Here is a 20535-nt window from a genome sequence, read left to right on the forward strand (position 1 = left end):
TGTCACACCCATAGTGACTAGAACCAAACTTCATCTAGATGACAACCTTATATTTGAAGAACCCACTCTTTATAGAAGTACCATAGGAGCACTTCAATACCTCACCATGAATAGGCTTGATATCTCCTTTGCAATAGATAAATTAAGTGAGTTTCTACAAGCCCCAACTGTGCTATACTGGCAAGCTTATTAAAGGGTCTAGGTCCTTAGGTACATAAAGGGCACTCTAAATTACGGTTTATAGAATAGACCTTTCCCATTTTTACAAATCGAAGGGTATGCAAATGCAGACTGGACAGGAGATGTTGGAGACAAGAGATCCATTGGCGGCTATTGTGTATTTTTAAGATAGAATCTTATTCAGTGGAGTTCTAAAAAACAAGTAGTTGTCTCTTTTTCCTTCATTGAGGTTGAGTATAGGTCACTCAATCAAGTAGACGCTAAAATTGTCTAATTGAAAAACAGTCTCACTGAAATGAAGATCAATGTGTTGCAAATTTCAATTGTCTAGTGTGACAATTAGAGTGCCAACTCCTTGGCCTCTAATTATATGTTCGATAGCAGAACTAAACACATTGAAATAGATGTGCACTACATTAGAGAGCAAGTGACATTGAAAAGCTTGAGTATTTAGTATGTCTGTACAGAATTCCAAGTTGCTGATCTGCTAACTAAACCTCTTACTACAAAAAGGTCTGAAGAACTTAGAGGTAAATTTGAGTGTCACTGCAAAGGACATCTCAACTAATAATGAAAGTAGTATGGAGATAAATCTATCTGAAAAAGCACAGAAGACTAGTTCTGATTATGGAAGTCTTAGAGGTGTTAAGAATGTTATGAGTTTGTTTTGTACAGTGTTAAAGTATTCTGATGCTTCGATTGTGGCCAAAGGCTGCTATGTGATTCTAATGTACAAGTTCTGCTTTATTCTTAATCTTATGTAAAAAGGAAAAAAAGAAAAAAGAAAACAAGGATAAAAAATATAAGTTTGAGATTTTTCATTTGTCTACATGTTGTTATGATTTTTTTTCTGCAGACCAGTTCTTGCATGCCTGGTTTCGGGGAGGATGTCACGATCATTAATTATATCTTTTTCAACACAATTTCCCTTTTTCTTTCCTCGTTCATGATCATTAATCATATATTTTCCTTGTTTAATCAGTCATAAAATAATATTTTTTCAATTGCAACTACCATCCCATTATTTTATGAGGCAAAATAATACGATTTTAGATTTTTTTGTACATAATTTAGATATACAGATTATATGTTATTATATTATTAAATAATTTTAAATTAAAAATAAAATAATATTTAATTATATGATAATATATTATTTATATACTTAAATTATATAACAAAAATATGTATATAAGTATTTTTAAGGGGGAAAGAACTTACAATTATTTATTTTTGAATTATTATTTTAAATATTAAACATATTCATAGTTTTTGTAATTTCAAATGATTATTATCATTTAAAAATATTTTTGAAGGTAAAATCGAAAAGATTTTTTTTTCTACACGATTTGGGGATTATAAATAGAAAATGATTAGCTGAATAAGTCTATTAATTAAAAATAAGCAAATAACTGTGTTTAACTGATAAAATCTAACTTGTAAATATGTATGACGGCTAAATGAGGAAATATATTCGCCAAGGCCAAGGCGGACCTTGCTTTGGGGATAATAACGAAAATGTCCTCCTAATAATAATTTCAGAAAATTATTAAATCCTAAAATATAAAAAAAGTGAGACTTAGAAATTTATTAAACATGCAATAAGCATTGGCTAAATTGAAATATTTTTCTATAATCTCTCTATTGGTTTATTATGTTAATTAGTCTTAAAGTCTCTTGTTACATGTGCTAATTAACTAATTATGTTAATTAGTTATCATCCAAATTTTGGTCTAAAAACATTTTCTCATCTTTTGGTGATATAAATAACATTTTTTAATTTAAAGTTAAATTTTATTTTGAAAAAATATTGTATAATGGACAAAATAATAATTTTATCATTCATAAATTTAGAAAAAAAATTAAACATATAATAACCTAGACACGTCAATAGAGACCCTGTTTGAAACTTAAAAATAAGATCTAATTTGATAAGGTTTAGTTCGATACTATAGCATGTCAAGTCTAACCTATGGGCCTTTGGGATCAAGCTATGGTCATAGGTGTTAGGCTCATGAGCCAATTCGACCCAACCTGTTACTATTTAAATATTAAAAAAATAAAAAAAATTAAATGACAATTGGCTTCTACTTTCTAGCTGCTGCAATTTGCAACAGGTAGAAGCCAGAATGGCTTTTACCACACAGGCAAAAGCCGTTCTTTTATTTATTTTTTTAATTTTTTTCCTCTTATATAAACAACACAAATCTTCTTCATTTTTCAATTTTATTTACAAATCTATTAATCTCAATTTTTTCATTATATTGTTAATTTTATTTTCTCTCATCAACTCTCTTTTAAAAACTGTTTGAATTCGCAAATAATAATTTTGTGTTTATAATTTCGTTTTCATTTGAAGTTTATCATTACAAAATAATTAAAATAAAATGTTCTCGGCTACAAGTGAAGGACTATAAATAAAATGTTCAAAGTATTATCCTCGATTTTAATAATTGAAAAATAATTTGTTCAAAATTTTTAATTAATTTTTTAAATCTGTTTAATTAAGGTCCGGTCTAGCCCGACTCTATATATATAGGGCCAGACCTTAGCCCTTGAAAATTCTATGAGTCGACCCAACTTGAAGGCCTATCATTGTGCAGACTTAAGACCTAACCTAACCCATGAACACCTCTACAATAACCACACATTGGCTAAATTGAAATTTTTTTAAAATTATTTTATTGCCTTTAGTTAATTAGACATCCCACTTCCATTCAAACTAGATTCCCCTTTTTTACCCTTGCACTTTCCACGTAGGACCATCATCGTTAAAAGTTAAAGTTCACAAATCAGTCCATACGTGTCAACTGTAGGAATTTTGCAATCTTCGACAATGAGATAACAAATTAAAAATTTTAATTTAATATCAAACAATTTATAAAACCTCTTTCTGGATCATCCTCGTAGTAAGATTAATTTATAAATATACAAAACAAATATAGGGTGTTTGTTAGATATACCTACGTGGGCAGCTCTTTCGTATTTTGTTAATGGAAGAGGTCATAAAAAAGTCACTTTCAAAACTAAGCATAGGTCTCATTGGTATCCACACGAAACAGTAACTATGGAGACTCGACTATACTCGTGGCTTGCTAAAACTAGAAGACAATTTTATGTGAGAGAGAAGGACATCTCTGTGTTGTTGTTAGGGTTGAAAATATTATAAAAAAAAAATTCGTAAATTTAAAGCGAGGATGCACCAATATATACATAATGGCATGTGTCGCCTGGGATCGGAATTGTCCCACCGCATAACTGTACTGCTCATCAGTCAACATTCTCTTAAATACATATATATTTTATTTAATTCTCATGATTTATGGGATTATTTACTTAATAAAATTAAGATAAAATCTCACATCATCCTAATTTGAATTTCAAATTAGATGTTATGGATTTAAGTCAATCCAACTCAATCTTGCTAACTCTCGCATACACCTTAGTAACTTAGAATTATTACACTAAGGTCCCAATATATATTAAAATATATTTTGGGTTTATAGACATTTCCAAGTCTCTAGATTTTCAATATAGAATCTGGACCAAATCCAACTTGGATAATCCTCATACCTTCAAAGTTTATCAACTTTTTTGTATGAGCTATAAGCTCTCCACTAAGTCGGCAGTGACCAAATTAATGTCAAACTTTCGATTCGATATTTGTCCGGATATAGACCAAGATTGACCTGTAGTAAGACATAGAGGTCAATATGTAACTTCTTTTAACCTATCAGTGATATGGTTATTCATACAATTAAATTATTTCATCGTATAATATATTTTTGAGGCTAAGGTATAGATTAAGTGTCTCCATCAAGGCTCCCTAAATTATATAAATTGATTTTTTTAACGACTAGATAATATTGAATTGAGCGTCAACTCAATTCCACTATGGTCACATATTTAACTAGTCAGTGACATCCATCAGTATGCCTAACTGTGATATCAGCTCTCGTGCTTGAGAGTGATGAATCTTTTATTGATTCATTATAGTCTTCGTACAAATCTCAATATAGTCAATCATAACCTTTCTAGCAATATTTTGATTAAATTATATTGGGTTGATGTCAAACCATGCTAATCTTTGTATATGACAAGTCTAAAGATAACGTATACCTCCATTCATTAAGAGGAGATTTTTCACAAACACTAGAACAACTATTCATATGAAATCCTCTTAATAGGTCAGTCTGATGGACACATCTACAATGTGCACTCATATATTGTACCAAATCATCAACAAACAACTTTGATTGGGCATTTAATATTTTGATTACAATTACTGTAATACCTTTGTTAATGAAGTATCAAAGACTATTTTGATTGGGCATATAATATTTAACAGGGCAAAATACTATTCTCCGTATAAGGTTTGATGAAATGACAAATAAAATTGTTACCCGTTAAGTTTGAAAAAGAGTCTTCTTGTTATTCTTCGCCTTTTGACTCGTCCCTGTAACTGAAGCGCTTATCATCTTCATTTTCTCTCTCTCCAAATTCTCTTCTTTGCTTCATTTCTTCTGTTGTTTGTTTTGTTTAATATTCTATGAATAAAGTCATTTCATCTCCTACCGAATACTCAGTTTGTGAAGCCGTCTGGGTACAGAGGAATTTCAACAAACAAATGATGTGCATAAACGTAGGAACCTTCAAACAACCAACTCCCGATTCGCAGAACCAATTCCAGTCACAAAATCAAACCTCACAATGCAGCTTCCAATCAATTTAATCAACACCACAAAACAATTCAACTGAAACCGGACTTCAGTAAGATGAAAATGACGAATAGAGACAAACCAGTGATAAGGAATGAATGGCGGAGATCGATGACGGCAGCTGAACGACGGAGAAGCGACGACAGTAATAGAGGTGAAAGCGGCAGCGATGAAGCAATCAAGACGGGCAAAGAGCACTGCTACAGCTTGCCGCTTCTTTAACAACAATTAAGGCTTCATCAACAAATTACCCCAAATTCGCCGTAAATGAATAATAATAATCACAATACGGTGAAAAATCGAGTTCAAGCGCAAGATTCAGAGAAGAAGATGTTTAATTGTTTTCAAGAGCTTGAGAAACCGTTGCTGGATGACAACGATGAGGAAGGTGATGCGGTTTCAGTGATAACAATAATAACAGTGAGTGGTCCGACACTATACAGAATCTCCTGAGTCCAAAATCCATTTCTCCGATATCTTCTACTTCGCCTACTTCATCGTCTTTGTCGTCTTCATCAGTGGCTTCTCCGATTTCAAGTTGGTGTTTACTTTGATGGATGACGGTGGTTTTTGTCAGGGCAAATAAGTAATTTAATTAAAAAGTAACAAAAGATATTAGCATAAATGGATGATAGGTAGATATTCGGCTTTATCAAACTTAACAGTGGGAATTTGTTTGTTCAACAAACCTTGCGTGGGACATAGTGCTTTCGCCTATTTAAAATGTCCACAAGAGAAAAAAAAAAAAAAAAAAGATATGCACCTTTAAAGTCAAATTAATTTTTTTCAATTTATTTTATTGAAAAGGCAAAACAAATTTTAGCTAAAGGAATGTATTATACATATATATGACAATGTTAATGCTCTTACCATGACTGAAAAGTCTTCCACTAATATTACAATCTCCAGTAATTGAAAATATTGTAAGGATGATAATAAGCCTATTGTAGTTGTTGTGCATTTCATAAATGGGCAATGTAGAAAACAAGAACTATTAGGTTACCACATTAAGTTTTGGTTTAAAATTATTAAAAAAAAGATTATGTTATTATTAATACCATTTGAGAGTACAATTTTATTAATCTCATTTCCTTCCATGAATAATATCTCTAAGTTGTTCAAAGAGATCAATTTGAAAATAATTAATACATGAGTTAAAATAGTATGTATTCAAAGGACTAATTTCAGTGCTCTTAATTTCGTTAAAGTTAATATATATGTAAATCCTTCAAACTACTATGAAGAGACAAAGAGAGAACATGACACACCTATAAACATTTCTCATACCACTTAGAAATAATTCTATTTAAGATGAAATACCATTGCTTCTAATTTGTTTAATAATACAAGACTTTTATTAGTTTAATTTTAAATTGTCCCAAAAGACTTATTCCCACCCAAGGTTTGAAGGCAGCTTCAATATCCATCACTTGGCGAAAGGGGCCTTTCAAAAGTTATTAAACGGGTAAATATTAATTGTTGTTCATATTCCTTTCAGGTTTGTATTTCTGTTTTGCATGGATTTAAAAATTTAGACGTGGAACAACTGTGTTTTTATTCAGTTTGAAGGCTTCTATTGCAAGAATGGATGGCATTGTCACCATGATTGGCATCCTTAGTGGCTTGAAAGTTCAAGATAGTGTTCCTATACATGCAGTGCTTGTTTTAGAGAGAGTAGAGCAACTTAAAGGTCATGTTTTTCATTTAGAGAGTAAATCGCTTGAAGAGAGAATCAATGCAGCGAATTATGTTTATAGATGCAATCCCATTCCTTTGTTGTGTTGAAGAATTCGCCTAAAAGCTTATTATCCAAGGGAGACATTTTTTCAATTTGACAAACCGAGGGAGAGACTAAATATACAAACTTATTCTCCATGATAGAAATTAAAAATTAGAAGTAAATTTACCTGGAAGATCAAATATTCCTTTTACATTATGTTTAAGAAATATAGAATTCTTTTAATGAAAAAAGAGTAGACATATATGATATTATGCTATGATTGAAAGTATTATCGTTTAAACTAAGATACTTTGAATTATTTAACTTTGAAACTGAAAGCAGTTCAAATATAATAATAACAATAATAGTTGTATAAAAATTTTAAGTTAAGAAATGGACCATTACAATTAAAATGATTTAGTGGATATAATTAAAATAATTATATACTAAACTTAAATATTTGATAAATGAATGTTCTTTTAAGCTCATAGTGTATCTGACAAATATCTATATATAACACACATTTCTACACACACCCTGCATACTTCAAATAAAATATTTGAAAGGCCAAAAAACTTACTTCCACCCAACATTTAGCCCATTCCCAATACACACCCACAGGATTTCAAAAACTTAAACATCCACCCATAGATTGTTAAACTTAACTAAAACCTTTAATTATAGAGGGTAAAATCGTTATTTTATCATTAAATCATAAAACCTAAAAGTTTATATCATTTTCCCTCCTTGGTTTGAAAAACTAAAAACTTCTCTCAAGATTAAATTTTGAAAATTTCACTTTTTCCCCTAAAGGTTTTGATTTTTTGGAAAAACCTCACCCTTCCCAACAATAAGCACTCTTCGACCATCTCCCTCCCTTCTTCCGGACTTGTCTTTGCTAGAGAAGACGAATCTTCGTCCAAACGAATCGATGAGTCTATCATTTGGCTTCGTCAGTTGGAATCAATGACCATATTTGAAATCAACAAAGAGCCAACGATAGAAAGTGACAAAAACATAACGGATCTGAAGCCAATTCAATAGTCTAGAGCCTTTTATTCGTCTACCAAAGCTTTTTTGTCTATCATTGGAGTCATCGGCGATGGTAGAGGGAGAAGGGAGAAAGGAGATGGTGGTTATCACTATTGCCAGAGAGAAGAAAACCTTAGAGATATGGGGAAAAAAGTCACTTTTCAAAGTTGAGGCTTAAGGGTGAAATGTCAATTTTTAATACCTAAGAGAGAAAATGAGATAAAATTATATAATTTTTAATATTATTAGTAAAATAACAATTTTGCCCTTAACTCTAACAAAAATTAGCCTATGGATGGATGTGGGTTTTTGAAACCTTGTGAGTATGTATTTAAGAATGGGTAAACCTTGGGTGGGAATAAGTCTTTGGCCTATTTTAAACCCAACCAATAGAGAAAGAGAAACTGAGGAAAATAAGTTGTTATCCCAAAGATTCGCTTCATATCTGCCAGTCCACTTGTGCTTGAAAGAAACCCACAAAAGAAAAAATAAACTTGAGAAATGTGATTATACTGAATATTGTTTCGATGTGAATAAATAGGACTCATCTAAGCTTTAGTCTAATCTTAAAAACACATTCAAGATAGTTAAAAAATTTAAATACTTATTCATAGAAAACTTTTGTTAAAATTTTATGTTAAAGGAAAGGTAAAATAGTTTTTTTCTTAAACCCTAAAACATTGAAAATTTATAATATTTCCCTCCTTAGTTTGGAAAACTAACATTTTCCCTTAAGATTAATTTTAAAAAGTGACATTTTTCCCCATCCAAATTTTCCACAAATGATAGCCGTTCTCTCCCTCTAACACCTTCTATTAGTCTGAATCTCTCTCCCTCTGAGTGGATTTTATCTGGATTCAAAGAATCCAAACAAAATCCAATTGAAGGGAGAGGGCATTAGATGGAGAGAAGGTGTCGAAGGGAGAGAGCGACCGTTGTTTGCCAAAAAATCGCTAGAAAATTTGAATTGGGGGGAATTGCCACTTTTTAAAATTAATCCTAAGGAGAAAATTGTTAATTTTTTAAACTAAAGGGGTAAAATATTATAAATTTTTAGGGTTTATAGAAAAAATAATGATTTTATCCTTCCTTTTAATAAAAAATTTTAACAGAGATTAACCTATATATGGGTATTTGAGTTTTTCATGCTAAAACTTGGGTGGGAAATAGTCTTTTCCCCTGATAAATATCAAAACTAATAACCCAATAATGTTCCAGGGTTAAAAATTCCAAGAACTAATGGATTACATGCTTAAAATAATATTTTATTACTAGTTTACCTAGTGACTCCAACAATTACGGTTAATAAATTCTAGGCCAAAGAACTATTCCCATCCAAGGTATGTTGCATTCTCAATTTGCCCCCATTAACTTTGATAATATCAAATACTTACCCATGAGCAGTTAAAATTAACGGAATTCTAACCTCTTGAAATCTTATCTCTTTTTACCCCCCTAAACTTTAAAAACTAAAGTTTCCCCCAACCCAAGTTTTCAAAAACTGTATTTCCTCCTAGGGTTTCCAAACCTTTAGATCCAATTTTTTTGATGATGACCGGCGATCTCCAAGCACCTGCTCTCCTTTTTTGACAGCCCCTCCTTCCAATCATATACTTCTAACGTTGTACGACATCATCGTCGACAAAGTTGACGCGTCTTCGTCTCTGACGAAGACACCTAGAAGGGCAAGACGTCGCACGATCTGAAAGAGGAGACACCGGGGAGGAGGAGATGTCGCCTAGAGATCGTCGGTCTTTATCAAAAAATTCAATCCAAAAGTTTGGAAACCCTAAGGGGGAATTGTTGTTTTTAAAAACTTGGGTTAGGGGAAATTTGTTAGTTGTTAGGGTTTGGGGGTAAAAAAGAAATTAAATTTAAGTTTATTTTTAATATTACAGGTAAAATGATGATTTCGCCCTTGAATCCATCAACCTGGCCTTTTTTTAACAACCCATGGGTAGGTAAATGGGCTTTTCAAAGTTAACGGGGGGACTTTGTAGAAAAAGCATAACTTGGGCAGGAAATATCGTTTGACCCAAATTCTATCAAAAACAAGGGTACAATAGACATTTGATACAGGAATTAAAAATCCAACTAATTGGCCCGAAACCCCTGCCCCTCTCTGTAAAGACAAAAACCAAATCAGAGCCATCTCTCTATTTTGAAAACGTATCTCTGTAAAAATCCACATCGTTTTCTTCAACTTCATCCTGATCTCATTCCAATCCTATCCCACCCATCATCTTTTTATCTATCAAGATTGAAGATTTTGTAGGTGGGTTGATGGCTCATGATATCAGATCTCGATGGCTACAATCGCAAATAATAAAAGCAAGAAGAGAGATTCCAAATTTTTCTGCTTTGGGGAAACAGCAACTTGAAAACGTGAGGGGAAAAAGAGAGTTTTCAACTTTAAAGAAACAAGAATTTGTACCTTGCCAGAGAGAGACCGAATGATTCTACTTTGGGGAAGTGTTTGAAAAGTTGTCTTTTGGGCGTGAAGTTTATGTTAAAGCATGATAGATGACGATAAAATGGAAAGAAATGTTGTCATGGAGACGAGGAGGTGGAGAAATCTCAGCCGTGCAGTATTTCCATTTGATGTGTGCACCATTACAGATGTATTTTACGCTTTTGTATGTGTTTGTGTCTTCGTGGAGAGAAGAGCAACCCTAAAAGGAGGGCCTCTCCATATGTGATGTACCGAGTTAAACTAATCGTGGTGGTTTTCAGTTTTCGACTGTTGACTCGGAAACTGGGTGTTCCGACTCGTTCGAGTTGTGGAAATGTTTTTTTGTTTTGTTTTCAAATTATGGACGGAAGAATTTGTGAATTAAAAGATAAAATTATCTGGTGAGAGCATCTTCATCTTGGCTCTTCATGGTTTTTACTTATATAATTAATTTTTTATGACGAATTATGTTATAAATGTATTTTTTTAAAATAGAGTGTAAATTGATGGGACTGGTATTTTTTGAGGAATATTCTTCTTCGTTTAATTTTTTTTATTAATAAATACATTTAAAATATAATTAATAAATATAAAATATAAATAATTTTGATTATATAGATAACTATTAATTATACGATTATGTTGTGTTTATATTGAAATATATAATATATTAAATCAAATTAAAATACCATACCCAACAATTAACTAAAATTTGGACTTAGATCTAGATTGAGACACAATTAAGAGATAAACGGTTGTGATTTATTTTAAATAGGGCCCTCAGCCAAAATCAAATCGTCCGCAAAAAACTATTTGTGGACGTGCTTTCACAAGATGTATCACTCCATTCACAAACATAAACAAAGAACACCTACGCCGCTTTAAACCCGATAAACTCAGTGAGTATCGAGTCAACTCAGAGTAAGTCCGTTCCAGAGACTTCAAAAGCTGCGCTTTCCCGTTAGCTGAAATTATTATTAAATGGACTTAAGTTAAATGTTATAAAAAAAATGGCGGGAAGAACTTTCAGTAAATCCATCTGGGCACCCACGTGCCGACCACTATGATAGTATTTTTATTATCAGAGTCAGTAATTTATAATTTTTCAAGATACTTCAAGATGAGCAGCTTGTGGAGAATCGATTTCATGATCGGAGAGAAGAAAAGTGTGGGCTTGCTTCTAATATTAGGTCTGGCTTATGATTATGTAGGGAAAATGTTCATAATCATAATTAAAATCATTTACTTCAGTCCCACTAAATTTCTTTCTAAGTCCCAGTAATAATTAAAATCATTTATAAATTGAATTTAAAAATATCTTATATTTGGTTCCAAAATTGCCTGATAATTTATTATAGAGTTTTATTTTCTGCAGATATTCTTATAGAGTTTCGCATAAACAATGTGATAAAACTCCATATAAGTTTAGAAGAATTAAAAGTCTATAGTTAAATACAAAGCGTGGAGGGCTTAGCCAAAGTTAATATTCTTATTAATAAGAAAAGGAAAATTTTGAAATGTTTAATATTACAAAATTTTCTTATTGACAAAATTACAATAGTTTGGACCTATAAAATGATTATTTGACTTAATAATATCTCTCAAATCTAACATATTTCATCTTGTAGACTATTATTTGACAATACAAGGTGTTGTAATGAGAGACAGCCTACGACCATTTGTCGAGGTATTTGTCCAGTTAATAAATTATTAGACAAATCCAACATTTTCAATAGTTTCATGTCACCAACTGATGAGGGAATACTACCATCTAAAGCATTTCTAGACATGTTTAAATATTGTAACATTGGTAGATAAGCTCCAATTCTTGTTGGAATATGCCCATGGAAAGAATTGATGGAGATATGTAATCCTTTCAAAGAGAGATGATAATGAATTGGCAATTGCAAAAGCCCTGAAAAAGAATTATTAACTAGATAAAGTGTTTCTAGGTTGGTATTGTTGTTTAACAACCAAACTGGAAACTCTCCATTCAAATTAAGGTTATAGAGAACAACTGTTTTTAAGTCATGTTGACTATAGAGGAATTTGGGAAATGAACCATTATATTTATATGCACTTAATATGATGAAATTTAACTGAAATTTTGGTGACAAATGTTGTGACTCAATTCCTGCATATATTTCAGTGTTACTGGCATAGAAGGTCTTGAGTTTTGAGTGGTTAAAAAATGGTTCAAGGGAAATTGGAATTTGGAAATTATTGTTTGAAAGTCGTAGGTCTTGGACAGATGTTAGCATTTTAAGAGGAGATGAGGATATGTCTCCAGTAAACTGATTTGATGAGATATCAACAGATTTAAGGGAAGTCAAGTTGGCAAGGCACCAAGGCAACTCACCCCCCAAATCATTGTCTGCAATGCTTAAATCCTGTAGATGAAGTGACTTACAAATTCCTGAAATAACAAAAATGTTCTTTAAATATTATTATATGAAAATAATCAAGAGTATAATTATGAAATTTGATAAGAAAATCTTCAATATATAGCACGAAATCTCTTTATGTTGTATAAATTTTTATACGTGTGTGTGTGTGTATCATTAATAGGTTTTGGTTGAATATTTGCAAGCAAAAAACTTGATTAAACATGTAAAGGAGAGAGAAGTATATACTAACCTTGCTCAAGAAATGTATTTGGTAAATTGCTTCCATCCAACCATAAAATTTGTAGAGAATTAAACGATCCATTCAGCATCCGAAGATAATCGATGTTAAGATGAGTGGTATGTATCTTCAAAACATTCAAATTCTTGAAAGTAGGTAGATCTGCAAAAATTAATAAAAAGAAGTTGAAACAACTATTAAATACTCTAAATATCAAGTTACCTAAATGTTAATTTTAAATTCTAATTAAGATTAACATTATCCTTGATTTGTGAAGCAATATTTTCAAGATAGGAATTAAACAAGTGATTGATAGGTTATGCTTGATTGAATCCAAAACTAAAAATTAATTAATGTTGTACAGAAAAAATTATTAATCTTGCTTAATTGAGGTGCTTGTGAGATTACAATTATCTGATATGCTAAATTAGAAATTGATATAAATGTTTTTTTATTTTAAATTCTAATCAAATCATTAATGATTAATATTAGACATTTTAAGTTTAGGCAAAGACCATAAACAAGAAATGTCTTAATTTATTCAAAAGCATAATATGATAAGGTGTTTTTCTTTTTTTTTTTATATGGTAATAGAAGCAATTTGATTTAATAATCAAGTTCATTGGTGAATGTTGTAGTGAGTCACAAAAAGCAATTACTTGCAAACATATTCTAACCTTGGTCAAATATAAGGTAGGCAATTCTACATATGAAAAAAAAATGTGTATGGAAAATACAAGAGACATTCTATAAACTAATTATACTTATGAACATGGTCACCCCAAAAAGTTTATCAAGTATTTTTCATATAAATTTAATTCTAAATAGAATTTCAAAATAATTGCATTATAATCATAATTTAAATGTATTATAGGTTAAAATAAATTCAATTTTTTAACCGCACATAGTTAAAATTATAATAACTAATTAATATTTTATGTAATAGTTAAAATGGTATTTAAACTTTTATTTTTCTTTTCTGTCAAGGAGATTGTCAATTTACAACCACTTATTTGGAAACAATACTAAAGAGCATATCCACTAGGAAATAATTTAAAATATACAATTAAAGAACTTATAAATCATTCTCACCAAATCCTTTATTATAAAAAATATATATATAATTGGTAAAATAATTGAAATGGAAATTAAACTTTAATTTTTGCTTCAAATAAGGGAGATTATCAATTTAGGACAACTAATTGTACAAACAATAATCAAAGACCATACATTATAAAACTTGTTTAAAAAAGGTAATTTAACACCCAAATTTTGTCAAAATTAACTGTTCGAAAAAATTATTGAAATTTATTAAAAAATTATTGATGTTGTGGACAAGAACTATTTTATATATTTGATAGGTTATGCTTAATTGAATTCAAAACTAAAAATTAATTAATATTGCACAATAAAAAAGAAATCTTTACCCTGTTTAATTAAGGTGCTTATGAGATTATAATTATAAAATAGACAATTCTACATAAAGTAAATGAAATATATAAACAGAAATAATCTAAATTAATGTTTTATTATATGGAAGAGAACATACTATTAAAAAAAGGCCCAATCAAATTAATATTGAACTATGAGAGATAAATTATCTATGAGTGTTAATGGTAGACAATTCTACTTATAAAGAAAAAAAAAGTATACGGAAAATATATAAAACATTCCATAAACTAATTTTATATATATATATAAACATGGCACCCCAAAAAGTTTATCAAGTATTTTTCATATTATTTTTAGTTCTAAATATAATTTCAAAATAATTGTATTATAATCATAAATTAAATGTATTATAGATTAAAATAAATTTAATTTATTAACAGCTCATAGTTAAAATTATAATAACTAATTAATGTTTTATATAGAAGTTAAAATGTTATTTATACTTTTATTTTTCTTTTCTATGAATTGAGATTATCAATTTACAACCACTTATTTTAGAAACAATACTTAAAAAGCCACTTTAAAATTGACCCTTTTTACTTTTATACCCTTCCTAGTGACTATTTTAAATTTAATTGGGCATATAATAATTAACATGTCGACTAGAGAAAATAATCTCAACAGAATTAAATAAAAATGTTTTTGGTTTAATTAATGTAAAAATAAAATGTACAATTAAAGAATCTATAAACCAATCTCATCAAATCTGTTATTATTTTGTTAAAAATGCAGAACAAATTTTAGCAAAGTCACTCAATAATTATGAGAATAATTTAAAGTAATATACTTACCATGATTAGGAAATCTTCCACAAATTAAGATTAATATGATCCTTAATTTGTAGAACATTGTTTTCAAAAAAATGAATTTACTGGTCACTAATTAATGTTGTAAGGAAAGAAAAGTACTAACCTGGCTCAACTAATGTGCTTGTAACATTACAATTATAAAGTGACAAAGTCTTAAGAGAATTGCACGATCCATTTAATATCGTAGGGAAGTTGTTGAGCACAATTCCTTCTATCACTACTAGTTTCAAACTCTTGAGAGTAGGTAAAACTGTAAATAATATCACATTAATTTGTTAGATCATATTAATATGATATCATATCATATTAATAGGTCATTGATTACTTGATATTATACCAATTTTCAATGAAATAATTAATTCAACATAGAAGGAGAGAAAAAACTTACTAACCTTGATTTAAAGTATTTTTGAGGCCACTATTAATAACTGATAAATCTGTCAAATTCTTGAAAATAGGCAATTCTACATTTAAAAAAATGAAATATATAAGTAGAAATAAATTAGATATACCTTCAACATTAATGTAAATTTTTTTTTTTAATATTGAACAAAATGAATTATGAAAAAATTTCTTAATCAAATCAAATATTGGACAATAAGATATGAATGATCTATGAGACTAGAGTTTTTATCTGTAGTACAACACTAATTGAATATCCCCATCCAATTAACTAATATGCTAAATTAGAAATTGTTATCATTATTAATATTATAAATAACTTGTTTCTGTAAGCAATAATATTCACTATTAATATTTAAAAGTTATCCATTTTAAATTTAAGCCATAAAAAAAGAAATGTCTTAATTTATTCAAAAAACATAATCTAGTGAAGATTATTAATCAAGTTCATTCATGAGTGTTATGCTAAATAAAAATAAGCAACAATAATTTACAATTATTTGAAAACATATTCTAATCTTGGTCAAATAGAGTATCATTGAGGTTACTATCCCAAATTTGAATATACTGAAGAGAAGTCATGCTCCCAAGCATTTGAAGAAAGTTGTTGTGAATAATAGTGTCACCGATTTCTAGATTTGTCAAATTATTAAATGTAGACAATTCTACGCAAAGGGAAAAATATGTGTAAGAATAATAAAGAAAACATTTAATAATTTGGTTTGACCATGTTGATAAACTAATTGTATATATCAACATGGTCAACCCAAAAGTTTATCAAATATTTATCATATTATTATTGATTCTAATAATTTCAAAAATAATTGTATTATACTCATAAATTAAAAGTATTATAGATTAAAAATAAATTTTAATTTAACAACTGATATCTAAAATGATAAAAATATAATTGGTAAAAAATTAAAATGGAAATTAAACTTTAATTTTTGCTTCAAATAAGGGGATTATCAATCTAATACAACTAATTGTACAAGTAAATAATTAAAGACCATCCGTTATAAAACTTGTTTAAAAAGGTAACTTAACACCCAAATTTTGTCAAAATTAACTATTTGATTACTTTACAGTAATACCCTTATAATGAAAATTTATTAAAAAACTATTGATGCTGTAGACAAGAACTATTTTATATATTTAATAAAACACTGATTGAATTTGCTAATATTCTGAATTAGAAATTATTAGCATTATTAATATTATAAATAATACAAGACAATAAATTAATGCAGTTGGAAATTTGTCTAGAAATTTTTTTTATGTAAGTAATAATATCAAAAAAATTTCCATTTTAAGTTTAGGCATAGGCATAAAGAAGGAATGTCTTAGTGTATTCAAAAATCATATCATAAGCAATAACAATAAGAAACTATTTGTAATTATATTTTAATCTTGGTCAAATAGAGTGTCGCTGAGGTTACTATGTTGTATTAATATAGATTGGAGAGAAGTTATGACCCCAAATAGTTGAAAAAATAGTTGTCAAAAATAAAAATGTAGATTCCTAACTCTGTCAAACTTTTGAATAACGACCCCTCTACACATAAAAGAAAAAAATGTGTAAGAAAAATACATAAGACATTCCATGAACTAATTATATATGAAAATGGTCTGTAAGTATTTTCATATTATTATAATTTTGAAAATGGTTCTAATTATAATTTTGAAATAATTGTATTATAATCATAAATTCATAGTATTACAGATTCAAATAAATTTAAATTTAACAACTTACAATTTGTTAAAATGTCAAAAACTAATTTGTCTTTTTAATAATAATTAAAATGGAAATTAAACGATTATTTTTGTTTCCAATTAAAATGGAACAATGATAATGTTACTTGTAATTGCAAAAACTAATTTTACAAACAATAGTAAAAGACTGTAACTTACAAAAACTTATTTAAAAAGACCATTTAATACCTAGACTTTGTTAAAGTTAATGTTTGATAGATTTACTATAATGCCCTTCTTAATGACTATTTTGATTGGGCATATAATATTTAACATGTCTAAACTAATTTCAGCTCCATTAAATAAAGTTAGTCTTTTGTTTAATGTGTGAAAATACAATATTGTACATTTACAATAGTTAAAGAATATATAAATCAAATTTCAATTTATTCTCACCAAATCCTTTCTTATAAATAAAAATTCAATGTTTTTATTTTATTTAGTTGAAAAGGTAAAACGAAGTTTACCAAAATTATTTAGTAATTAAGAGAATTATTTAAAATGATTTTTTTTTGTTGGGCAATATTAACGTACTTACCATGATCGGAAAGCCTTCCACTGATATTACAATACAACAGTTCAAAAAATTGTAAGGATGTCAATGAACCCAATGTCTGAAAGAGACTATTCCCATCACTAATAGACACATTATAAAAAGAAAGTGAATATAACTTCTTCAAACCTGCTTCACCTGTGCATATATAAAAAGATTCAAACACAACTATTTTCATTGCTTTTTTATTTAAAAAATGTACCTTAAATTTATTTGATTTAAGGGATAAAAAGGTAATTGTAATAGAAATACTCTTTGTTTTATTTTGCATCTCATAAAAAATAAACAAAGGAAAACAAGGAAAAGTGTTTAATTACTATATTAGGTTTGGTATGAAATTATTAAAATAGATTATGTAATAGTCAATACCTTTTGAGAATACGATTTTGTTAATCTGATTTCCTCCCATGTATAATACCTCTAAATTGCTCAAAGAGACTAGTTCTGGAAATAATTATAATAAGAGTGAGTTAAACTAGTAAGTATTTAAAGGACTTTAATTCAATGCTCTTAATTCTATTAAAACTAATATATAAATTATTCAAACTACTCAAGAGAGACAAGGAGAGAATATGTGACACTTATAAACATTTCTTATACCATTTAAAAATAAATCTATTAATGATGAAAGATCATTGCTTCTAATATGTTTAATGATAAAAGACTTTTATGAGTTTAATTTTAAATGATGTCCAAGTCAGCTTGTGATATCTTTTCAATTTAACAAAATAAAATAGAGGTTGTACATAAAATCATATTATCCATAAAAAATTAAAATGAGAAGCAAACTTACCTTGAAGATCAAATGTTCTTCTTAATCCAATATCATACATATCTAATTTTTTTAATGAAGAGAGAGTAGACACATATGATAGTATGCTATGGTTGAAGGTGTTACCGCTTAAATCGAGATACTCCAAGTTGCTCAACTTTGAAACTGGAAAACAATCCAATAATAATAATAATAATAATAAAAGTTATGTAATGGAATATTACCATTAAAATGGTTTAGTTCTCTTAAATGATTATAAGCTAAACTTAAATTCTTGAGAGATGAATGTTCGCTCAAAGCTGATAAAATACGACTGTCATTAAACATATTGTGATCGAGATAGAGACCCTTGAGATCACTCAAGTGTGATAATCTTTCAAAACCTGTAAAAATATCTTATTAATAAATTAAATTTAGCAAATTAAAGTAAATATGCATTATTTAAAAACAATTCATCAATTATGAGGATGGATAGTGAAATACCTTCATTCTTAACACAACCGACTATAAGATTGTTACTTAAATAAAGTCTTTCCAGTTATTGGAAGGGAGAAAACAAAGAAACATTTAGGTTCCACTCGCCTAATTCAGGATCTCTTGCATATTCTAGATCAAGACCTATCACTCTGCCTGTTGTATTGCTGCATTCAATCATTTTCCATTGACAACAGTTTGATGAATCCTTATCTCCCTCAACCGAATCTTGAATTGAGTAAAGATAATTGAAGAAATGTTTAAGTTGCAAGAGAGCATATTTCTCTTGCTTCAAACAACTCTCAACTCTCCATCTTTCTGATGAAATAAACATCAACATCAAAATCAACCACACCCACGCACATTTTAACTTCATCTCTCAATAATAATACTCAAAACTCTTAGCTTCTGTGACTACCAAGAGATTGGCTTTGGGTATTTATAGTATGGTGACATGTTGAATGTCTTTTTCAACACATTTTCTTTATATTTTTTCTCTTTCACAGTCATTCTATATTTTATTAATTTTTTATCAATAGAAAATAATAATACATTAATTAAATATTTGACATTAATCAGTTGAAAAACCTTACAATAAGTTTGAGAAATATATATAACTTTAGTTTAACTTATACTTTCTCTATATGAACTATGTAAACAAATTAAAAATTATGTAACACAAATTAATGTAATTATACTGATTCATCTCACAAATATTATATTATATCTCAATATTGTACTAACCAAAAAAGAAGAATATTTCCATTCTTCAAAAGCTAATCTTTAGGTAACAACTTCAATTACTATAGAGAGATGAAGAGGCTAAGAAGGGCATAGTTAGCATTGGTCCCTCAGTCCCTACCATTTGTGACTGCAACTAGCATCCTATTAACTCCATAAAAACAAATAACACGGCTTTAGACTTGACTTATCTATGCAACTTGAAGTTCAAGTTAGTCCATTTACATTTCACACTTCTTTTATGATAACTATCTTAGTCCCCATTCCCTATAGCATTGACAAGATACTACCCCAAAAGATACGTATTGCCATCTAAATAATAATCTATTTTCCTTTTAAACAATTGGTGAAATTGACTTTAAAGACTTTTTTTTTGCAAGACTTTTACATATAAAGACTTTTATAGAAGAATAATTGATTCTAACCCTACATGCAAAGACTCATAAATGTCATCTTCTTGACAAAGAAATCATTGAAATATCATAACTATTTTCCACAGTTTACTTTTCCAATGGGACAAGAAGTCAACTAGTCAATATAATTTATTTAATTTGCTGTGGAAAAAAGGTTGGAAATTCCAGTAACACTACGCAAAGACATTAATTTCTTGAACTCAAAATAATGTCATTTTATTTTAATCTTATTATTACAAGATAATTATTAAAAATTAAAAAATAATTACATTTAATATATATTTTATAATAAAAAGGGCTATATCTATTATTTTGGAATTGGTGGCCCAACTATTTCATTATTTGAGACTTCAATTTTTTTATACAAATACCGAAATCTTGCTTGTGCACATAAATCATTTGGTTATGTTTTTATTTTCTATTTTTGTGCACAAATATTT

At 28.7% G+C, this 20535-nt stretch overlaps 2 protein-coding genes across 2 annotated transcripts; both read right to left on the minus strand.

Moving 5' to 3' along the window:
- Positions 1 to 11572: 11572 nt before the first annotated feature.
- Positions 11573 to 15449, minus strand: LOC123195352 (receptor-like protein 14). The gene is made up of 4 exons (XM_044609054.1): positions 15381 to 15449; positions 15092 to 15238; positions 12740 to 12889; positions 11573 to 12518 (listed from the first exon to the last, which is right to left on the minus strand). Exons 3-4 carry the CDS (start codon positions 12816 to 12818, stop codon positions 11710 to 11712), a joined length of 888 nt encoding a protein of 295 aa, XP_044464989.1. The 5' UTR covers positions 12819 to 12889; positions 15092 to 15238; positions 15381 to 15449; the 3' UTR covers positions 11573 to 11709.
- Positions 15450 to 17327: 1878 nt separating this feature from the next.
- Positions 17328 to 19331, minus strand: LOC123195353 (receptor-like protein 49). The gene is made up of 5 exons (XM_044609055.1): positions 18951 to 19331; positions 18692 to 18850; positions 18489 to 18632; positions 18065 to 18139; positions 17328 to 17833 (listed from the first exon to the last, which is right to left on the minus strand). Exons 2-5 carry the CDS (start codon positions 18792 to 18794, stop codon positions 17619 to 17621), a joined length of 537 nt encoding a protein of 178 aa, XP_044464990.1. The 5' UTR covers positions 18795 to 18850; positions 18951 to 19331; the 3' UTR covers positions 17328 to 17618.
- Positions 19332 to 20535: the final 1204 nt, after the last annotated feature.

This window comes from Mangifera indica, chromosome 13 (genome assembly GCF_011075055.1).
Source record: "Mangifera indica cultivar Alphonso chromosome 13, CATAS_Mindica_2.1, whole genome shotgun sequence".
Taxonomy (NCBI): Eukaryota; Viridiplantae; Streptophyta; class Magnoliopsida; order Sapindales; family Anacardiaceae; genus Mangifera; species Mangifera indica.